Source organism: Lissotriton vulgaris, unplaced genomic scaffold (genome assembly GCF_964263255.1).
Source record: "Lissotriton vulgaris unplaced genomic scaffold, aLisVul1.2 SCAFFOLD_1690, whole genome shotgun sequence".
NCBI classification, from domain to species: Eukaryota; Metazoa; Chordata; class Amphibia; order Caudata; family Salamandridae; genus Lissotriton; species Lissotriton vulgaris.
Window position 1 is genome coordinate 264,991 of NW_028241971.1, and position 21,920 is coordinate 286,910.

A 21,920-nucleotide genomic window follows, 5' to 3' on the forward strand; every position below is an offset into this window, starting at 1 on the left:
TGCACATGATGAATACTGTTCTATAACTGTTTGGCTGACCCATTACATGGAAAGCTTTTATTTCTGTTAATAAGGAGATGTTTAAAGAAAAAAGAACTTACAGTGGACTTGCATCCCTACCATTGCTTACCATTGGTTGACTTAACTGTCACTCATTTCTTTGCTTAATATTCAATAGCTTTCCTTATCCACCTTGCGCTTGTCCTTCCTCAGGAGCATAGCCCCTTTATCATCCTTTGGCTTGGCTGACTTTTATACTTCCCGTGCTTACTTTAAGGGAACTACTATATATGTTTTCCTTAACCACTCCATGATGTGGGGCGGGGGAGTGGTGGTACACTATGCTAAGCAAAGATTTTCAGCTTACGTGTTTTTAAGTCACACCCTTAATTACAGCGGCCACGCCCCTTTGAGAGACACCGCCCCCCCGCCCCCAGTTTTTTCATCCCACTTAAAGCCCTGAGGCAATCCATCTGAACCTACGAGTTCTCTGATCCAGGTTTGAGTTCATTGACACGACATGGACAATGGGAGCAAAAAATCTCCCTTGCGAAGGGAGGGGCTTCTTTATTTTTTAAACATGGGTTCATGGAATGTCCATAGAATAAGAGGTCAAGATATACAAAAGTGTTGACTCTTTCAAGCTCTCCCAAATTGAACTGAAGGTTCTCAATAATTAATAATTATTAAAAGATTGACATCAAACCATGCAATGCATACTTTCAGAGTAAAGTTCTACATTCATGGCAATTTTGGCGTAAATCCTTTGTGTTTTTTGCTACAGCAGTGAGCAAAATGTCATATGGTAGCTAAAATGGGAAATCGTATTATTTTAATGCTTTTCCCTACTCTTTTTCCGTAGCGTGCTGCCGCAAGAAAATTGTTATGTCAGACTGTGGCTACAAACAGTAAGAGAGTGCCACATTTTGTACAGATCTGTACATGCGAACCAAAGTAATAGGAAAATAACTTAAAGCCATTTCAATGGAATGTTGGCTTGAACCATGACTATAATTGGCGACAGGCATGGTACATCAAGTTGACTACAAAGTCAAATACAAAGATACATACCTATGAGCTCAGCAAATCCTCCTACAGGGAGACGACAAGTTCCAGTAACGAACTGCAGTAAACGGATCCGCTTCTCATTATCCATTTCTTTTACAACCTAAAAAACATGTCAAACATACATGAAGGTATGATCCCTTGCCCTCAACTCCTATTCCTGATGCAAAAGCTATCCCTGACACACATCCTGTGGTAATTGCTAATAGTTTGCAGTTTGCTTGCAGGTTGGAGATGTAGACTCTTGGATAAATACTTTAGGCCTTGCAAGGTAAATGGAAAGAACTACCTAAAAAGGAATACAATAGAAGACGATGAAGCAGCAAAAACTACAAATTCATTGTAAGGAACAAATATCTGTCTATAGTAGAAGCTTCTGCCGGTTACACTTATGTACTAAAACACCTACGATTCTTGTGAAGTCAGGGTAGAATATGCCTTAATTATTTACTCTCTGAGAAAAAAAGATGAACGTACAAGGGAAATGGGGCAAGAGTGAAAGACACGAGAATATGAGTGTGAGAGAAAGGAGAACATGAAGGGGACAACAGTATTACATATTTTATACCCACACACTCCGAGCAACATGCTCTCTTTCTGCATTACTCAACGTCGTAGATTCACATGCATTTAATCAATGCTCATCATCACACTGAACGTCTTCGGTACATTTCAAATAGAAGAATTCCGAAATCTATACCTAGTTTTTGTGTGATTTACCAGTGGTCAAAGGGGAAAACAGGCACTAAGTCATACTAGTTGCAGGATATCTTCAGTGTCTAAGGTTAAACCTATAAACATTATGCCTCATCAGGAAGAATGGTGGGTTAGAAACTATTTAAGATACCAACACTGGGAAATTTATTTACAGGTAAAACATTTATTTTCTCCTCCAACTTTAGATACTGGAAGATTTACATGCTTTAAATCATTAATACATTTACATGCCTTTAATCAGAATAGATGGCAGTACATAATGGAAGAGAAGGAGCAAGTGATGCTCATATTTACACAGCCAACTCTTCACAGCCACAACCATACGTCGGCTTCTACTGGACTGACATCTATGCACTAGTACTTGGTTAAAACATTGTTGAGTACAACATAGCAGCGATGCAAATGTCAAGTATTGGAACTCCTGCAAAAAAGATGTGGTGATGGTCATTCCTCTTGTTGAGTGTGCTTTCACCTTTTCCTGCAGTTGTCAATGTGCCTTGCCATGGCAAAATGCAATGTACAAAGTCATCTCCTGAACGAGACCTATTTGTAAAGCTCTTACCCTATATATGCTTGTTCAACCGCAATAGTTGACCAGTATCCCAAAAATCTTACCTTATATCTGTATACCTTTTGTCTGTATAATAGTGAACGCCTCTTTTTGCGTTCAGCATGTGCAGAAACGTTTTGATGAGAAGAAGTGGGTTTCAGAAAGAATATAGGTGGGGTAATAATTTAGGCCACATGGAGCTAAGAAGGTCCTTTAGAACATGCTACACTTGTATTAAGTACAGGTTCGTTCTTTAGGAATGTGATATAGGGTTGTAGAATGACAGTGTCTTGAACTTGCAGGATACTCAGAAGATAAATTTGCGACAACAAATGTAGTTCTCCACCCACCCTAAGGACTGGTTTTAATGTTTGATCCCTCAGTCTGTAGAGTACTTGTGTTGGTTTTAGGCTGTGTTAAGGCCACCCTGATGGATCAGAAATCTTTTTATGAGTTGTCAGTAAAGGGAAGTGTGGAAAGGACACTGTACCTGCCGTAGCTAAGCGACATCTTCGCGCGGGGAGGGGTCCGTCTAACATGGATGATGCCTTGTTCCCTCTCCATAGGACTTCTTCTCTATCTCTCCCACTGCAGGGTTGCCGAAACCAGAAACCGGAAGATCGACACCCGGATGCAGTTCAACCTGAACCCGGAAGTCCCGCCCCCGGCTACCTCCCGGAAGGTATAAAAACCAACGAACCTCAACCAAGGGCGTTCCAACCCGCGGACTTGTGGCAGGAGGCAGCAAGGAAGGAACCGGAGCTGAGAGCGAGAGACGAGGAGCCGGAGCTCCAACCGAAAGACGTGGAGGAGGACGCCGACGGCGACGTGTGGTCTGAGGACTGGTGGAGTCCTCAGGAGGTTGCTGGAGAGCGGCCGCAACTCACCAGGGAGTTGCGGCGGGCCACGTGAGTAACCGTCATCCATCTCCGTGTGCCGTTTGTAGATAGTTGTAATTAAGTGTAAATACTATAGCCTTGCACCTACTAGAGCACGAGAGCACTGTATATATATTGATAGATAGGTCCCCACCTTCCTACACCTCGAACACCCTGTCAACCCTTGGTCTTCCCTCCTATTCTTCGGCCTCTTTCACCTCCCCGTACTACCCGCCCCTCACTTTCCACTTTCTGTGTCCCCACCTCCCGGTGTCGGTAGTGGTTGTACAGACCGAGAGGAGTGCTAGACTAACGGACCTCTCTTATCTTTTCTCTCGCCCCAAACCTCCGAGGCTCACCTACAGAAGTCAAAGACCCACGACAGTACCGAGAGGGAAACCTCACCCTACCCGGAGGACGTCAGGAGCGGACGGAGCCCCCCCTTTTTCCTACCGACCGGAAGACATCTCTACCTCTGACGTTCCCAGGAAAAACTCCATCGATCAGCCTGTGTTCAGAGACTTATAAGCCTTCCATACTTGTATCTACAATAAACCTCGCTAGACATAGCGCACTATATCTGGCCTCCCCGCCTGTTATTCCGGCCCGCCACATCCCACACCCCACAAGTGGTGTCAGAAGTGGGATTTCCCGGAGGCATGGAGGCCGCAGTCAAGAAGCTGGCCGAAAGCCAGGAGCAGCTCGGACAAATGATGGAACGCTTCCTGAAGACCGCCGAGGACGACCGGGGCCAACTCCACGACGTCCTAAAAGGGCAAGGGACTGCACAGGACCAGGCTCTAGGGAAGCTCACGGAGGCGATGGGACAACAGAGGCCTCTGGCTCCATTACCATCGGTCGTCCTCCAGAAATATGTCCCGGGGGAAGACCCCGACTTTTTCTTTACGAATTTCGAAAGACTGGCTCAAGCCGCCAACTGGCCTGAAGACCGCTGGGGTCATTACTTGGGACCGTTGTTGACCGAGGAGCTACAATCGGCCTATCAACAGGCCAATATACAGGGGCAGACGCCCTATGCCGACATAAAGAAATGTATCCTCGAGCGTCTGGGGATAGACGATGAATCCTACAGGATCCGCTTACGGCAAGTACGAGAGGGGCCCCAAGAAACTCCTCGAGCCCTCTCATATCGCATTCAGGACCTGACGTCCCGGTGGCTGAAAACTACCACGTCAACCAAGGAGGAAATAGTCGCTAAAATCAACCTGGAACAATTCCTCGCCTCCCTCCATCCGAGCACCCAAAAGTGGGTGCGACAACATGCTCACCTGACACTCGAACGAGCAGTCGAGATAGCCAGTGCCTACAGCAAAGCCCAAGAAGTACAGAAGAGCAAAGAAGAACACCTCCCTCGGAGCTCGCATGGAAGTCACATCCGGCCTCCTCGACCACCCGTTCCCCGAAAAGTAGAACCTACTCCTTTCGTACCCTATCCTGTGATGCCTCGACCAAACCCACCTGGACCCCAATGTTACCACTGCGGTGGTTTTGGACACATTGCCCGTCACTGCCCCCAGAAGGAGGAGCCTATGGAAATCGGGGTGACTCGGAACTATGTATGTCTCACCGCGGGAACCTCACCCCCGCCGTTTAGGTGTCCTGTGAAAATCAACAACCAACCCCTTATGGCGCTGGCCGACACTGGATGTAGACACAGTGTAGTGCGACCTCAAGACATGCAGAACCCCGTCGGCCCTTTCACGGGATCAGTAGCTATCAAGTGCGTACATGGGGACACCAAAAGCTATCCCACAGCCCGAGTCACGGTGCAAACCAGTACTGACCATGGAAGAACCCTGAATGTAGGATTGATCCCTAACTTGCCAGAACAAGCCATTCTGGGTAGTGATTATAGTGGTCTTCCCCTTCTCCTCAAAGACACTACCGACTCCTTGGAAAAATGGTGGAAGGAAGCGCCTTTTTCCCAAAACCACCCCTTTGGTCCCTCCTCCGAGAAACAGACTAAAACCAAAAGCCAAAAGAAAAAGGAAAGAAGGAGGTACACAGAAGCCTATCCAGTCCAAGAGGCACTGCATCCCTGGGAAACGGACCGTGAATTTAGAGCGGCACAGCAAGAAGATCCCATCCTGCAAAACGCCTGGGGGCAGGCGCTTGACAACGAGGACCCGTTACATGTAGGTCCCTATTTCTTCCGTTCTAGGGGCCTATTGTATCGAAAAACAGACCCACAGAAACCTTCACAGTTGGTTATTCCGGTTCCCTTCCGGGACAAGGTGTTATTCCTTGCCCACAGTCATCTCCTGGGTGGCCACTTCGGGGAAGAGAAGACAGGACAGGCAATACTTGAAAAATTCTACTGGCCAGGCGTATATAGCCAAATCAAGCAATACTGTAAGGAGTGTGCCATCTGTCAGAGGAATAGCCGGTACAGACCCCCAAGAGTACCTCTCCGGCCCCTCCCTCTCATCGACATACCCTTTAGCAGGGTAGGAATGGACCTTATCGGGCCCATGTTGCCCTCCAGGAGCGGTTGCAGGTATGCTTTGGTGGTGGTGGACTATGCCACCCGCTTCCCGGAAGCTGTCGCTCTGAAACATCCCACCACCCAGAACATAGCGAAAGCCCTGGTGTCTATCTTTTCTCGGGTAGGCTTTCCACGAGAAATTTTAACGGACCAAGGAACCCCGTTCGTGTCCGCCTTGATGCGTCAGGTATGCTCCCAGCTAGGTATCAAACAGCTAAGAACCTCAGCGTACCACCCACAGACGGATGGGCTAGTGGAACGCTACAACGCCACACTGAAAGCTACTCTGAAGAAGCTATTGGAATTGGAAAGCAAGCGGTGGGAAGAGATGTTGCCCCTGGCACTGTTCGCTATTCGGTGCAAAACCCAAAGTAGCACCGGATATTCTCCATATGAACTATTGTATGGAAGACCTCCCAGAACCCTCCTAGATATGGCCCGCGAGGCGTGGGAGGCGGAACCGGATCGAACCCGGCCCCTCCCCGAATACGTGGAAAATCTAAAGACCCACCTCACTCAAGTCCGGGACATTGTACGGCAACACATGGAAAAGGCCCAAACATCCCAAAAACAACAATACGATAAAGGAGCCAAGAAGAGGGTCTTGGCTGTTGGCGATTTAGTGTTGTTGCTATTGCCCTCCTCTGACCACAAGCTTCTAGGGCAATGGCAGGGTCCATTCACCGTCCTTCGTCAGGTGACCCCTGTCACATACGAAATAGAGACCGAGCCTACCAGAGGAGTTAGGCAAATCTACCACATCAATCTCTTAAAAAAATGGGAGGGGCCCCGACCTGCCTTATCTGGTGAACCAGTGCATACCCCCCTGTCCTTTGAGGGTTGCATAGACCCGGATCTACCCCCGTCCTTGACAGAAGAACTGAAATCCATGTTGTCTCCGGTACAGAAGGTCTTCTCCTCCCTGCCAGGACGTACAACCCTAGTGGAACACGCCATCCACACTGATCCCGGGGTAACTGTACGACAACGGCCCTATCGGGTCCCGGAAGCACGCAGAAATATCATAAAGAAAGAAACAGAGCAGATGTTGCAGATGGGCATTATCGAGCCGTCGGTTAGCAGCTGGAACTCACCGATAGTACTAGTCCCCAAACCCGACGGCTCGGTGCGGTTCTGTATAGACTTTCGAGCAGTAAACAAAGTCTCGCGATTCGATTCCTACCCCCTTCCACGAGTGGATGAGATGGTGGAAAGAATAGGAGCCGCAAAATACATCAGCACGCTCGACTTATGCAAGGGGTATTGGCAGATACCCCTGAAAGAGGACGACAAACGAAAGACTGCCTTCTCTACCCCTGAGGGCTTATTTCAGTTCAGAGTGATGCCCTTTGGCCTACATGGCGCCCCCGCCACGTTTCAGAGGGCCATGAACCGGGTCCTACAACCTCACTCCCTCTATGCTGGGGCTTATCTGGACGATATAGTGATCCACAGCAACACCTGGGACCAACATTTGGGGCACCTCCGGGCGGTGGTGGCCGCTCTGGGCAACAGTGGGTTTACTATAAACCCGGCCAAAACTACCTTGGCCGCCCAAAGCGTCAAATATCTGGGGTATCTTTTGGGGGAGGGTCTCATCCGACCCCAAGACAACAAGATAGAGGCCATCCGTTCCATACCCTTCCCTCAGTCTAAAACCGAACTCCGGGCCTTTCTGGGGCTCCTGGGGTATTACAGAAGGTTCATACCAAACTTTTCCCAAACAGCTGTCCCCCTAACCGATCTGCTGAAGAAAAGTACCAAGACAGATGAGGCCTTGAGACATCCCTCAATACACCTACTGCAGGCCTTTGAATCCTTAAAACAGGCCTTAGTATCTAGACCAGTCCTTGTAAGCCCTGACTATAGCCAACCTTTCATCCTCCAAACAGACGCCTCCGATCAGGGGTTGGGGGCCGTCCTGTCCCAGAGAGACTCCAGTGGGAACGAAAGGCCCATTCTGTATATAAGCAGGAAGCTCTACCCCAGAGAAATGAACTATGCCTGCGTAGAGAAGGAGGCCCTAGCCATAAAGTGGGCAGTGGACAGTCTCCGTTATTATCTAGAGGGGAGGGAATTCGTGCTCTACACAGACCATGCCCCTCTGGCGTGGATGGCCCGCAACCGAGGCCATAACGACAGGGTCCTTAGATGGTTCCTTTCCCTTCAGCCCTATAGGTTCACAACCGAACATAGGAAAGGGGCGGAACAGGGGAATGCGGATTACCTCTCTCGCTTTCCCTGTGCTTTCCCCCCTACAAGAAAGACAGCTAGGGAAAGGGGATGTGGAAAGGACACTGTACCTGCCGTAGCTAAGCGACATCTTCGCGCGGGGAGGGGTCCGTCTAACATGGATGATGCCTTGTTCCCTCTCCATAGGACTTCTTCTCTATCTCTCCCACTGCAGGGTTGCCGAAACCAGAAACCGGAAGATCGACACCCGGATGCAGTTCAACCTGAACCCGGAAGTCCCGCCCCCGGCTACCTCCCGGAAGGTATAAAAACCAACGAACCTCAACCAAGGGCGTTCCAACCCGCGGACTTGTGGCAGGAGGCAGCAAGGAAGGAACCGGAGCTGAGAGCGAGAGACGAGGAGCCGGAGCTCCAACCGAAAGACGTGGAGGAGGACGCCGACGGCGACGTGTGGTCTGAGGACTGGTGGAGTCCTCAGGAGGTTGCTGGAGAGCGGCCGCAACTCACCAGGGAGTTGCGGCGGGCCACGTGAGTAACCGTCATCCATCTCCGTGTGCCGTTTGTAGATAGTTGTAATTAAGTGTAAATACTATAGCCTTGCACCTACTAGAGCACGAGAGCACTGTATATATATTGATAGATAGGTCCCCACCTTCCTACACCTCGAACACCCTGTCAACCCTTGGTCTTCCCTCCTATTCTTCGGCCTCTTTCACCTCCCCGTACTACCCGCCCCTCACTTTCCACTTTCTGTGTCCCCACCTCCCGGTGTCGGTAGTGGTTGTACAGACCGAGAGGAGTGCTAGACTAACGGACCTCTCTTATCTTTTCTCTCGCCCCAAACCTCCGAGGCTCACCTACAGAAGTCAAAGACCCACGACAGTACCGAGAGGGAAACCTCACCCTACCCGGAGGACGTCAGGAGCGGACGGAGCCCCCCCTTTTTCCTACCGACCGGAAGACATCTCTACCTCTGACGTTCCCAGGAAAAACTCCATCGATCAGCCTGTGTTCAGAGACTTATAAGCCTTCCATACTTGTATCTACAATAAACCTCGCTAGACATAGCGCACTATATCTGGCCTCCCCGCCTGTTATTCCGGCCCGCCACATCCCACACCCCACAGGAAGTCACCTGTATCCAGAAATTGCGACCAGGTACTTGCTCAGAAAGCAGCCTGAGACTTGATAGAGGCAGATGCAGTATGTGGGGCAACGGCTAATTTAGAATATGTGAGCTGACGAAGAGCCCTTTCTTTATACCACTTACATAATCCTTTTGATTCCTGGAGAATGTTTATCTGGTTGAAAAGTTATCCATGCAATCCAGATATTAGCAGTTTAGGAGCCATGCTCTCACAATTATACGCACTGGGCTGTGGTGTAGGATCTGTCCTTGCATCAAAATTAGTAGCTGTGGGAATAATAAAGTCTGCTTGGCTCCTGAAGAGACATAAGTTGAACCAGCTAAGCATGCTACACACCACAGTGGTGTCCTATTCTTGAACAGTGTCTACCATTTGAGGTAGTCTTCTGTCTCTCAATTCAGGGCAGCCGCTAGATCATCTGCTATGTCTAATAAGTGCATGGGTAGAACAGGTATTTATCTGAATCACCCATACCTATCTACTGAGAGATTGATGGGGTCCTTTTTAGGTTTCGCCAGTCGAAAGCTGCGCACCGCACAGCTTTTCGGCGCAGGCGAAATCTAATGTTTACAGTATGTGTGTGTTGTCCCGCCCTCTCTTTCCATTGGCTAGCTCCATAAATGGAGGCTAGCCATTGGAAGAGAGATCTGCTCGTCATTCTGCGAGCAGATTCGTGGGCGTTCCGACGATTTTTAGGCTTTTCGGTACGTCATGCGGCTGTGGGCGGGTGTTTTTTTTTTTTGGAACACGTTTGTTTTGGTCATTTCTTTTAAGATGGCGCCCGGTGGAGAGTGATTTCAGCCCCTGTCCCGCTCCCCGTCCACGCATGCGAAGATCCCGGGATGCACCGTCCCGCCCCCTCCCGCTGTCCGTGTGCCCGTTAACCCGCCCTCCCTCCCGCTGTCCGTTTGCCTGTTCCCGCCGCCCTCCCCCTCCCGCTGTCGGTGCTTAATGCTTGTTGCTGGGGTTGGCAGCATTCTGTGGCCGTTGCCAGTGTGCAAACAAAACATCGTACTGTTTAGCCCTACTTTTATTTTGTCGACACACCGATGGACCATTCTAGTGACGCTATCACATTACCATGGCGTCGCTGAGTACACGTTTTCACGATTTCTCGCAAGGTTTCCTAGCAGCTGACCGGCAAGTTGCCACCTTGTTGCCGTGGCTCTAGGCCGCTGGCTCTGTGTTTCCGTTCCCCAACTCAGAGAATGCTGAGGCTTCGGTGTAAGTCCCGTCTGGGCACGGCACAGCTGCAGGGCCTGAGCGCCGCCTCTTCGGTGAAGGAACTGCAAGAAAGGGTCCGAACCCTCACCGGAGTCCCTACCGAGCGCCAGCGCATCCTGCTGGGCTTTCCTCCCCGGAGCTTGGAGCTGAGCAACGGCGAGGCCAGCCTAGGAGGGCTGCGGATCCAGAGCGGTGAGAGAAGGGTAGAATCGGGTTGGTGATTGTTAGGGGCGGCTTGCTGCTTTGGTAAACGGCGCTCTTTTAGAAGGCGTAGACGGGACAGCTCAGAAATGTTTGTTATTTGTTGGTAAATAAGGCTGATGAAACGGGGTTTGGAGAAACCCATTAGTGCATGAAGCAAAATCAAAATACGTTGCTGCGAAATTAACAGCAGTGCTGGCAACATATTCTGTCACCTTTTGGAACAGAACGTAGATTAAACGTATTTTCGTGGCCCCGAGGCATAAACATATCATCCAGTGAGCCGTAGCGCCGCGCGCACGATGCAGACCTGATCATGTGTTTGTTGACAACTTCGTACATGCACGCAGACATGGGACAGTGTGTACTTTGTGTATTCCCGAGCCAGCACTCAAAGACCATCTCCACAAGGGTCTCCGCCAGTCTGGGTGGTGGGTGCGCAGATGCGCTTCGGGAATTCCTCAGACGCTACAGTGCGGGTGCCGCGATTATTCTTTCATTTTGGTTGAATGGGCAGACAGGCATGCCCTTTTAAATACCTGGACGGAGCATGCGCGAGTTAACTGTTGCACGTGCATAGAGGAAAGGCATCTCCAGTACAAGTACGAAATTACTTCAGGGTCAGTCGTGTATATCTCACAGAGCCGGAGACGCTTGGTGTATACTATGCAAAAGCACAAAAACTACTCTGAATTTTGACAAATTGTAAGAAAAGAGTTAGCTGAGCTTGAAGGATTCTGTGTTGAGTAGTAGTGAGTGAGAGAAAGGGAGCGATAAACAAAGCAAGAGAATGAAAAGATAGAGACTGAGGAATGAAAAAGAAAGAGAAGGTGTGCGCGTGTGGGGATGGGATACTGCTGAGCTGCAAGTGCCCGTACACTGCAAGTGCCCTCCGCAGTTGTATATAAAAGGAGACTAGCAGTTACCCTTAAACCAACCAACTGTGAACCTTACCTTTCCTTTCTAGGCTGGGCCATAGTCTGTGAGCAATGCTGAGCGGCTGAGCCACTCGTCACACAGCACCACAGGCCCAGCGCCTGGTATTCAGGGCTGGCTCCTGAATCCAACTACCCAGCAGTGGCAGAAAGCCCAGTGGTGGGAGGTGGTATGACCCACATCGCTCTTGAGCTCTGAATTCAATAGCAGCAAATATGCGTGACCGCTGCATTGTGGGTAAAGGCAGCTTAGCGTTTTCAGTAATGTTTATTCAAAACTCTGGTATGTCATACCCAAGTGACCAATGGCAAAGAAGCTTTCAGATGTACATCCTGACAGGTGGGGAGACGAGAACCCCCTCCTCTCCAGGAGCAGAGGGCACCTTTTGTTCAAGGTCCTGAAGTGGAAAGGTGTCCTCGAGTGGTTGTATCCTTTATGTCTTTAAGAAGGTGGCCTTTATACTCCATCATTCTGCACTGTGCTGTGGGAACACAAACTTGGAACCAACAGGTCGTCCTGAACCGGGAAAGCACAGAGAGGTCTGTTACAAAAGGAAGCCTGGCTGCAGGTTGTAACACTCGGCATTGATGTGTTCAGTGCCATTCGCATCCCTTTGGCTTATCTGATGAGTCAAGACTGTGAATGAATTCGACATGTCATAATATCCATATCTTGGGCACGGTGTTATGTGCTCAGCAGGGAGTCCCCTTGAAAGCACGGCCAGGAGCATGTCTATCATTAGTGCAACAAGTGCAGTGATACCAGTGCCCAGGGTATGAGGAGGAGGGGCTGACTGCACTCCGTTAGGATTATCTTTTAGTATCAAACCACAGGTGGGAGATTCACTACTCTTGCTTGTATTCTGCCCATGGTGCATCCTTGTTATTTTTTTTTATCAATTTGCCTCTGTAAACAAATAATGTGACGATCCACTCGTTTTTTTGGGACTTCTTATTGCCGGTGCATTTTTTCAGGTTGAATCAATTGGCCGATCGGTCGATTTTGTTGTTTTGTATTAATAGCTTTTTTGATTTATAAACTGTCTTGAAATTTTTTTTTTTACAGAGGTCTCGCTCGCTAGCCGTAATCTGTCTATGGGGCAAGATGCGCGCAGGACATGAGTCAAACCAGCAGACGGGCGGGTACAGTGGGGAGAGAGGTGCCCAGCCGGGAACAGTGTGCACATTTAGTGTGCATAGAATGGTGACAGACAGGATGGTGGGGGTGGGGCGATGGGTGCTTTCAGTTCCATATCTTTGTGTACTTTCACTGTTTACTACCAGACCGTGAGACAGGATTGAACACTGGCAACAACCCCCACCCTCGACGCAAATGTCTCCCCCACTGACAGAAGGACTACTTGAAAATGACATTACAGGGCTAATTATTAGGCAAACTTCTATAACGTTTTTGGCACAGACTAACATTTACCTGTTTTTGTTGTATAGTAACTTCCTACGTGTTTCCGATGCATTGTTCCTCTGTCAGTACCCTCCACCTCTAACCCCACGTGGGACCAGATGTGACGCTTCTGTCGACCCAGACAGCGTTCAGGAAATGTGTGGGGGTGGGGAGAGTGCGCCATTGTGCTACTGTCCAAGGCTGCAGAAGCGGCCTGACCAGTGCAAGGAAGCAGTCCCTTCACCCCAACAGGAAATACCACCAGAAACGTAGAACCGAGCCCAGTGTAGTGAGGGGAGTTGAGGGTCAGCCGCAAAACACTGCAGGGCGAGGAAGCAAGTCTCAGAGCATCAAAGCCAGTCGAGGAAAGAGGGGCAGCTGGGTGCCAGAGACCCCCCAAGGATGTAAAAGCCGAGTACAGCGAGGCAAGTTATACTGCTTATAAGCAATGCTGGGGGAAAACTCAGAGGAGGTGGGTGCGTTTGTGTGTGTGGCTCTGGGTGTGTGTGTGTGGCTCTGGGTGTGTGTGTGTGTGGTAGTAATTGCTGTCTGCTGAGCTCTTCCGTAGGGTACAATAGGTCTCACATTTGAGAGAGATTAAGCTAATGGCAATGTAAATGACAATGCCATTTATTTATCTGTTTTCAAAACCAACACATAAATACAAAATGTGTCATTTACAATGCCAATAGCTCTAACTTTTCCAAAGGCGAAACCATTGCATTGTAAATGCTTGTTAACTTTGCTTCCTGATATAGGGCACATTAGGCCTGCAAATAGAATACTTTACCAGCTTTTTTTCTGTTTTTGGCAGCAACCCCTGATGGGCCTGATGCACTACTCTAAGAGTCTATTGTGCACAAACATTACCCTACAATGACCAACGTCCTTTTTTGGTTAGATTTCCGAGTTGTGCTATCCAGCCACACAAAAATCTGGGTTCAGTTCATAAAAGGATTTCCCTATCCTTAGATTGTTCTGATATTTCAGGCGAGATCCACATTGGATATTGGCATGTGCATCACAAGGTCCTCTCAACTTCAGTCCCTTTAGTCCAAATGGCTGATCAAAATAACATGAGGCAGATCGGGCTTTCGTGGATATGAGATACATATTTAATCAGTGGCAGAACAGTTAGAATATGTAGTGGGCCTTCCAAAGGAGAATTTTCATCTTGATGGACAGGTGCCAGCATTATATGGAGATTTTATTCACAAATAAGGAGCCTTCTTAATGCCTCACAGATTTCATTGATTAGCATCAATCACAGCTCCTTCTTGTCAATGTTTCCAAGAGCTCCTGCCCCATCACATGATCAATTATAAATGGGAACTTAATATGTCCCCACTGCCCATATTCACAGGTGAGTTTTATCCTATCCCACTCTCTGCTAAAGCCATTCTGAGCATGTCTGAAAGCAGAACCCAACCATGATATCAGAAATATGTACAAGGTAACTCTCGCCACTCTTTAAAACTTTATTACCACCAGTACTCAAAGCTCTCTTGTTCCCATCCTTATGATCCTTGCCAATGTGCTCTAGATCTTCCTTTTTTTTGCTCCATTTTTTCACTGTCCTACTAGCTCCAGCCAGGTCCAGCAGCCTCTTCCATTGCTGCTTTAACCACTGCCAGTACACAGGGTTAGCCAGACATCTTTTAGGATACTTTTGTTCATTCAAAGATCATTTTCAAAGGATATACATGAATATGTGGCCTACGATAGTACTAAGTTTAGGCCATCTACTTGCTGAAAGTACACCTGTGCATTTCTTTTCGGCATGCCACTTCCTTGAGGAAGTTTCTCATGAATATTTATCTCTTACGACAGCTATTACTAGGAGATTCACACATTTTTAAATATTTCCCATCCGCAGGCATGAAATCCGCTGTACATAAGTGTTGTTGCACCACAAAGTCATTTGCTGTGGTAGCAAATTCATTCTGAATGGGTCACTTTGCTTTCAGGAAAACAAAAGGGAGGTTGCTGCACTGTTCCTATGGAGAGTGAGGGAAGAGTTAACTGGCATGACCACAGATGTTAGAGTAACATCCTGGGGCATCCATTTTGTTGGATGTAATTGCCTCACACACCCCGAAGGATGTCATGCTTCATCATCGGCGGTTGCTCCTCGTCGGGGAGGCGGTGCAATCCCCGACGGGCTCACCTCAAAGAGGGGCTCTTTGGCGGAGATCTTTTTTCCAACAGCCTTATGGTGAGGTGGGGGTGTGTGGGCTGGGCTAGGTGTAATGGTGTGAGGGATATTAAAATGTAGCAAGGGGTACCGGAATTCAGTTTATTCTGGGGGTCCCCTGGCTGCAGTTAAAAAAGTGGGGTTAGCTCACTAGGTGTCAGCAGGTTAGGTCGGGTGACCCTAGATGAGACTAAAGGTGATGCTGGTCGACATGTTTCTCGCTGTGGGTCTAGTCACCCGCGATTCATCAGGACCTTAATAAAGTGCAAGGGAAAACATGCTAGTGTCATGTGTGTCAATCGTTACCTCTGTGGGTACTCCTATGCCTAGACATAGAACAAAAAAGAGGAGGACAATCGTTAATTACAAATCTGCATGTCAACAACTCAAGTCAATGCCAGGGTGTATACACAGTGTGGCATGCTGTTGGTGCTTGGGAGTAATGTACAACAACCAATGCATGCCTTGCAAATTGTGTGTGCAAAGTGCGCAGTGAGGAGCACACACAATTGTTGAGTCCGTGAGGAGGTTTGTGGTAGAGTGCTGGCTAAAATCCAAGGTTTAAATTAGATTTAAGAAAGATTAAAAAATGCAGCAGTTTAAGAGGACTGAACTGCTCATTTAGTGTAGAATTTGAGCAGGTATAGTTTTAGAGGCACCGTTTGTAACTACATAAACAACACTCACACACTGTGACCCAAAGGGGTATATATAGATTGAGAAGTCTCACGTGCCCCACTTACCTAATGGTTAAGGATTAAATGCCACATGAGGGGTCGGCGGGACTGAACATCAGGGATGAGCCCAGGGTTTTAGCTGGAGGTAAAATATAACATAGCGCCTGTAGTTGGGTAGTTGCTAAAGCTAATGTTAATATATCTCCATGCAGAGTTGGGCTGAAAGGTCTAAGACCTCCACGCTGTCTCCCTCCGTTAAATCCCTGTCTGGTAGACTCACCTCCATACTCCTGTGTCCGCGCAGTCAGACCTACCCTTCTCCGCCGAGCTCGAGTAGATGTGTGAGCTCGGCGGCCGGGGCAATTTAAACCGCGTTGACAGGTCGGCGTGTGACGGCGCGTCTCCGCCTCCTCTGTCAGATCACGTGGTTTGGGAGCTTTTTGTGGCGGCCATTTTACAGCGGTGTGTTGGGGCGCATAACACTGAATGAACTGCATTCTTAGTGTCTAATCTTGAACATATTATTGTGCCAGTTGGGGAAATAAAGGGGGTTAAAATCGCCCCATATTACCGATGATTAATCCCCGCTGGTATGTGTGAGGAGCAGTTTGTTCGGAAGTCACTCGCTCTCATATATGAAATACAGCGGCCATGTTGTGATGGGCACAGAATATGTCCAGGGCATACACTGACAAGTATGGTTATGAGAACGTAGCGGTATGCTGTAGTTTGGTGAGCCTACTAACTAAGAATCATGAATGGCATTTGGAACACGTTACATAGTGTGTGGTGTCGCGTTACATAGTGTGTAGTGTCAGCAACGGGGACTGATGTTAAAACTATTAGGGTGGATCACTGTCAAAGATGTGACCAGTGTGTAGGGCAATTGGTTACACGAGGGAATGGAAAAGGAACTGGATATCCTAAAGTGAGTGCCACGGAATATCCTCGTTAAGACCCTGTTTGTCTGTAGACAATCGATGGATCCATCTCTGCTCTTTCCGGAACAGGGCATTGCTTGGGCAGTTAGGGCTGGCTTCAAGCACCACCCATCTCATGGAGTCTTCATCGTGGTTTTGTTCAACAAAATGTTTGCACATCTTGGTATGGGTCTTTTTGCAACAAAAGTTGCTACGGTGTTCAATAATTCTCGTTTTAACGGGACGGGTGGTCATCCCGATGTAAAGTAGGTCACAAGGGCACTTGAGCATATATATACAATGTGATGTATTACAATTAGTGTGGTGTCTGATCTCCCATTTGAAGGCCTCAGAGAGCTGGATGGTCTTAAGTGTCATGGTGTACCTACAAACACCACACATTCCGCAAGGATAGTGGCCCGTTACTGGGGGTAGGTGCCATAAAGTTTGTTGGGTTTCTTTCCTGGTACACTTAGGTCTAGTGCTGATAAGGATGTCCTTCAGGTTTTGGGATCTCTTGAAGGCGAACCTTGGTTCTTCTAGGGATAAGTCCCCAGTGTTGAGGATCCCCCAATGGCGTCTGATGGTGCCCCTAATCTTGGTGGACAGAGGGGTGTATGTTGTTACACATGTGATTGGTTGATTCTCAACCGGGATTCTCTCTTGCCTCTCTAGAAGCGCTTCTCTGTTATTGTTCCTAGCGCGTTTCCTGGCCTTTAGGACATCGCGTCTGGGGTAGCCCCTATCAAGTAGATTCCTTGAGAGGATTTCGGACCCCTTTTTTTATAGTCAGATACCTTACTACAGTTGCGTCTTATTCGTAGAAATTGTCCGAAGGGCAGATTGGTACGTAAGGCCCTCGGATGGTGACTCTTAAAGTGTAAAAGACTATTGCGGTCAGTGGGTTTGCGGTACATGGTGGTGCAGATGGACCCATCTTCTAGTTTTATAGTTAGATCCAGGAAGGCAATTTCCTTGGGTGAGGAGGCCATCGTGAAATGTAAGTGAGGGTTTAAAGAGTTGACCCAGACTAGGAAGGCTTCATGTGACATGGGTGGGCCTTTCCACAAAATCAGAATGTCATCAATGAAGCGCTTCCACATCTTGATGTTGTCCTTGAAAGGATTGGTCTCGTGGTGTATATGCAGCCCTTCAAACTTAGCCATGTACAGACAGGCCACCGAAGGGGCAAAGGTGCTGCCCATGGATGTCCCTTGGGTCTGGTGGTAGTATTTGCCTCTGTATTCGAAGTAATTTTCAGTCAGGGCTAGGGTGGGACACTCCATAATAAAGGTCTGTGGAGTGTTTGAGTTCCAAGTTTCCTGGCTAAGTCTTTCCTCAATCACCTCTAGAGTGGCCCTCTGAGGAATGTTTGTGTAGAGGGCCTCTACATCTAGGGTGACTAGGAGATCAATCTCTCCTGTGTTTGGATGTTGTCCAGAATGCGTAGTACGTCTGTGGTGTCCTGGACGTAAGAGGGAATGCTTTTGACAAGGGGTTGGAGGAAGTGATCGCAAAATTGCGAAAGGGGCTCCAAGACTGAGTCTATCCCTGACACAATGGGTCTCCCTGGTACTGGTCTTGTTGCTTTATGTATCTTGGGTAAGATATAAAAATATGGTACCCTTGGGTCTTTTTTAACCAGGAAGTCTGCCTCTTTCCTAGTGATCCACTGCTCGCACTCTGCGCTTGTGACCAAGCTTGTAATCGTGGTTTGTAGGCGCGTGGTAGGGTCACTGGCAATGGGCGTATAGTATCTATTGTCACTCAGTTGTCTGATACATTCCAACTCGTAGTCTTTAGTATTCATGAGCACTGTGGCACCCCCTTTGTCCGCCTGTTTGATGGTTATGAGCGGGTCATCCGCCAAAGATTTCAATATGGCCATCTCATTCCCAGAGATGTTACAGTGCGGTGTTTTCAAGTTCAGTTTGGAGATGTCTTTGAGCACAGCTTGTTCAAAAGTGAGTACTTCATTCGGAACCAATCCGTTGTGTGGTGTGAAGGTTGAAGGATTATGTAATCCAGAGTCAGCAATGGGTTCACAGGGCCTCCCTTCAAAGAAGGTTTTCAATCTTATTTTCCTGAAAAAGGACTTCAGTTCCCTAGTTTGTTCGAATGGGTCAATCTTAGGTGTGGGGACAAACCCCAGACCTTTCTGTAGGACATCTTCCTCACCTTGTGTGAGGAGACGGTCAGATAGATTAACCACCAAGCTTACTGTGGTCCTGACCGGCTCGTGCTCCTCGTGTCCATCCCTTGGGGGCTTGTGAACCCATTGCTGACTCTGGATTACATAATCCTTCAACCTTCACACCACACAACGGATTGGTTCCGAATGAAGTACTCACTTTTGAACAAGCTGTGCTCAAAGACATCTCCAAACTGAACTTGAAAACACCGCACTGTAACATCTCTGGGAATGAGATGGCCATATTGAAATCTTTGGCGGATGACCCGCTCATAACCATCAAACAGGCGGACAAAGGGGGTGCCACAGTGCTCATGAATACTAAAGACTACGAGTTGGAATGTATCAGACAACTGAGTGACAATAGATACTATACGCCCATTGCCAGTGACCCTACCACGCGCCTACAAACCACGATTACAAGCTTGGTCACAAGCGCAGAGTGCGAGCAGTGGATCACTAGGAAAGAGGCAGACTTCCTGGTTAAAAAAGACCCAAGGGTACCATATTTTTATATCTTACCCAAGATACATAAAGCAACAAGACCAGTACCAGGGAGACCCATTGTGTCAGGGATAGACTCAGTCTTGGAGCCCCTTTCGCAATTTTACGATCACTTCCTCCAACCCCTTGTCAAAAGCATTCCCTCTTACGTCCAGGACACCACAGACGTACTACGCATTCTGGACAACATCCAGAACACAGGAGAGATTGATCTCCTAGTCACCCTAGATGTAGAGGCCCTCTACACAAACATTCCTCAGAGGGCCACTCTAGAGGTGATTGAGGAAAGACTTAGCCAGGAAACTTGGAACTCAAACACTCCACAGACCTTTATTATGGAGTGTGCCACCCTAGCCCTGACTGAAAATTACTTCGAATACAGAGGCAAATACTACCACCAGACCCAAGGGACATCCATGGGCAGCACCTTTGCCCCTTCGGTGGCCTGTCTGTACATGGCTAAGTTTGAAGGGCTGCATATACACCACGAGACCAATCCTTTCAAGGACAACATCAAGATGTGGAAGCGCTTCATTGATGACATTCTGATTTTGTGGAAAGGCCCACCCATGTCACATGAAGCCTTCCTAGTCTGGGTCAACTCTTTAAACCCTCACTTACATTTCACGATGGCCTCTTCACCCAAGGAAATTGCCTTCCTGGATCTAACTATAAAACTAGAAGATGGGTCCATCTGCACCACCATGTACCGCAAACCCACTGACCGCAATAGTCTTTTACACTTTAAGAGTCACCATCCGAGGGCCTTACGTACCAATCTGCCCTTCGGACAATTTCTACGAATAAGACGCAACTGTAGTAAGGTATCTGACTATAAAAAAAGGGGTCCGAAATCCTCTCAAGGAATCTACTTGATAGGGGCTACCCCAGACGCGATGTCCTAAAGGCCAGGAAACGCGCTAGGAACAATAACAGAGAAGCGCTTCTAGAGAGGCAAGAGAGAATCCCGGTTGAGAATCAACCAATCACATGTGTAACAACATACACCCCTCTGTCCACCAAGATTAGGGGCACCATCAGACGCCATTGGGGGATCCTCAACACTGGGGACTTATCCCTAGAAGAACCAAGGTTCGCCTTCAAGAGATCCCAAAACCTGAAGGACATCCTTATCAGCACTAGACCTAAGTGTACCAGGAAAGAAACCCAACAAACTTTATGGCACCTACCCCCAGTAACGGGCCACTATCCTTGCGGAATGTGTGGTGTTTGTAGGTACACCATGACACTTAAGACCATCCAGCTCTCTGAGGCCTTCAAATGGGAGATCAGACACCACACTAATTGTAATACATCACATTGTATATATATGCTCAAGTGCCCTTGTGACCTACTTTACATCGGGATGACCACCCGTCCCGTTAAAACGAGAATTATTGAACACCGTAGCAACTTTCGTTGCAAAAAGACCCATACCAAGATGTGCAAACATTTTGTTGAACAAAACCACGATGAAGACTCCATGAGATGGGTGGTGCTTGAAGCCAGCCCTAACTGCCCAAGCAATGCCCTGTTCCGGAAAGAGCAGAGATGGATCCATCGATTGTCTACAGACAAACAGGGTCTTAACGAGGATATTCCGTGGCACTCACTTTAGGATATCCAGTTCCTTTTCCATTCCCTCGTGTAACCAATTGCCCTACACACTGGTCACATCTTTGACAGTGATCCACCCTAATAGTTTTAACATCAGTCCCCGTTGCTGACACTACACACTATGTAACGCGACACCACACACTATGTAACGTGTTCCAAATGCCATTCATGATTCTTAGTTAGTAGGCTCACCAAACTACAGCATACCGCTACGTTCTCATAACCATACTTGTCAGTGTATGCCCTGGACATATTCTGTGCCCATCACAACATGGCCGCTGTATTTCATATATGAGAGCGAGTGACTTCCGAACAAACTGCTCCTCACACATACCAGCGGGGATTAATCATCGGTAATATGGGGCGATTTTAACCCCCTTTATTTCCCCAACTGGCACAATAATATGTTCAAGATTAGACACTAAGAATGCAGTTCATTCAGTGTTATGCGCCCCAACACACCGCTGTAAAATGGCCGCCACAAAAAGCTCCCAAACCACGTGATCTGACAGAGGAGGCGGAGACGCGCCGTCACACGCCGACCTGTCAACGCGGTTTAAATTGCCCCGGCCGCCGAGCTCACACATCTACTCGAGCTCGGCGGAGAAGGGTAGGTCTGACTGCGCGGACACAGGAGTATGGAGGTGAGTCTACCAGACAGGGATTTAACGGAGGGAGACAGCGTGGAGGTCTTAGACCTTTCAGCCCAACTCTGCATGGAGATATATTAACATTAGCTTTAGCAACTACCCAACAACAGGCGCTATGTTATATTTTACCTCCAGCTAAAACCCTGGGCTCATCCCTGATGTTCAGTCCCGCCGACCCCTCATGTGGCATTTAATCCTTAACCATTAGGTAAGTGGGGCACGTGAGACTTCTCAATCTATATATACCCCTTTGGGTCACAGTGTGTGAGTGTTGTTTATGTAGTTACAAACGGTGCCTCTAAAACTATACCTGCTCAAATTCTACACTAAATGAGCAGTTCAGTCCTC

At 48.2% G+C, this 21,920-nt stretch overlaps 1 protein-coding gene across 1 annotated transcript in view; it reads right to left on the reverse strand.

Moving 5' to 3' along the window:
• The window catches only part of LOC147669119 (NEDD4-like E3 ubiquitin-protein ligase WWP2), a 252,572-nt gene that overhangs the window by 37,729 nt on the left and 192,923 nt on the right, over nucleotides 1-21,920 (reverse strand). The window contains exon 17 of the mRNA XM_086948211.1: nucleotides 1,072-1,168. Within this exon, the coding sequence (XP_086804337.1) occupies nucleotides 1,072-1,168 (97 nt within the window). The remainder of the gene's footprint in view (nucleotides 1-1,071; nucleotides 1,169-21,920) is intronic.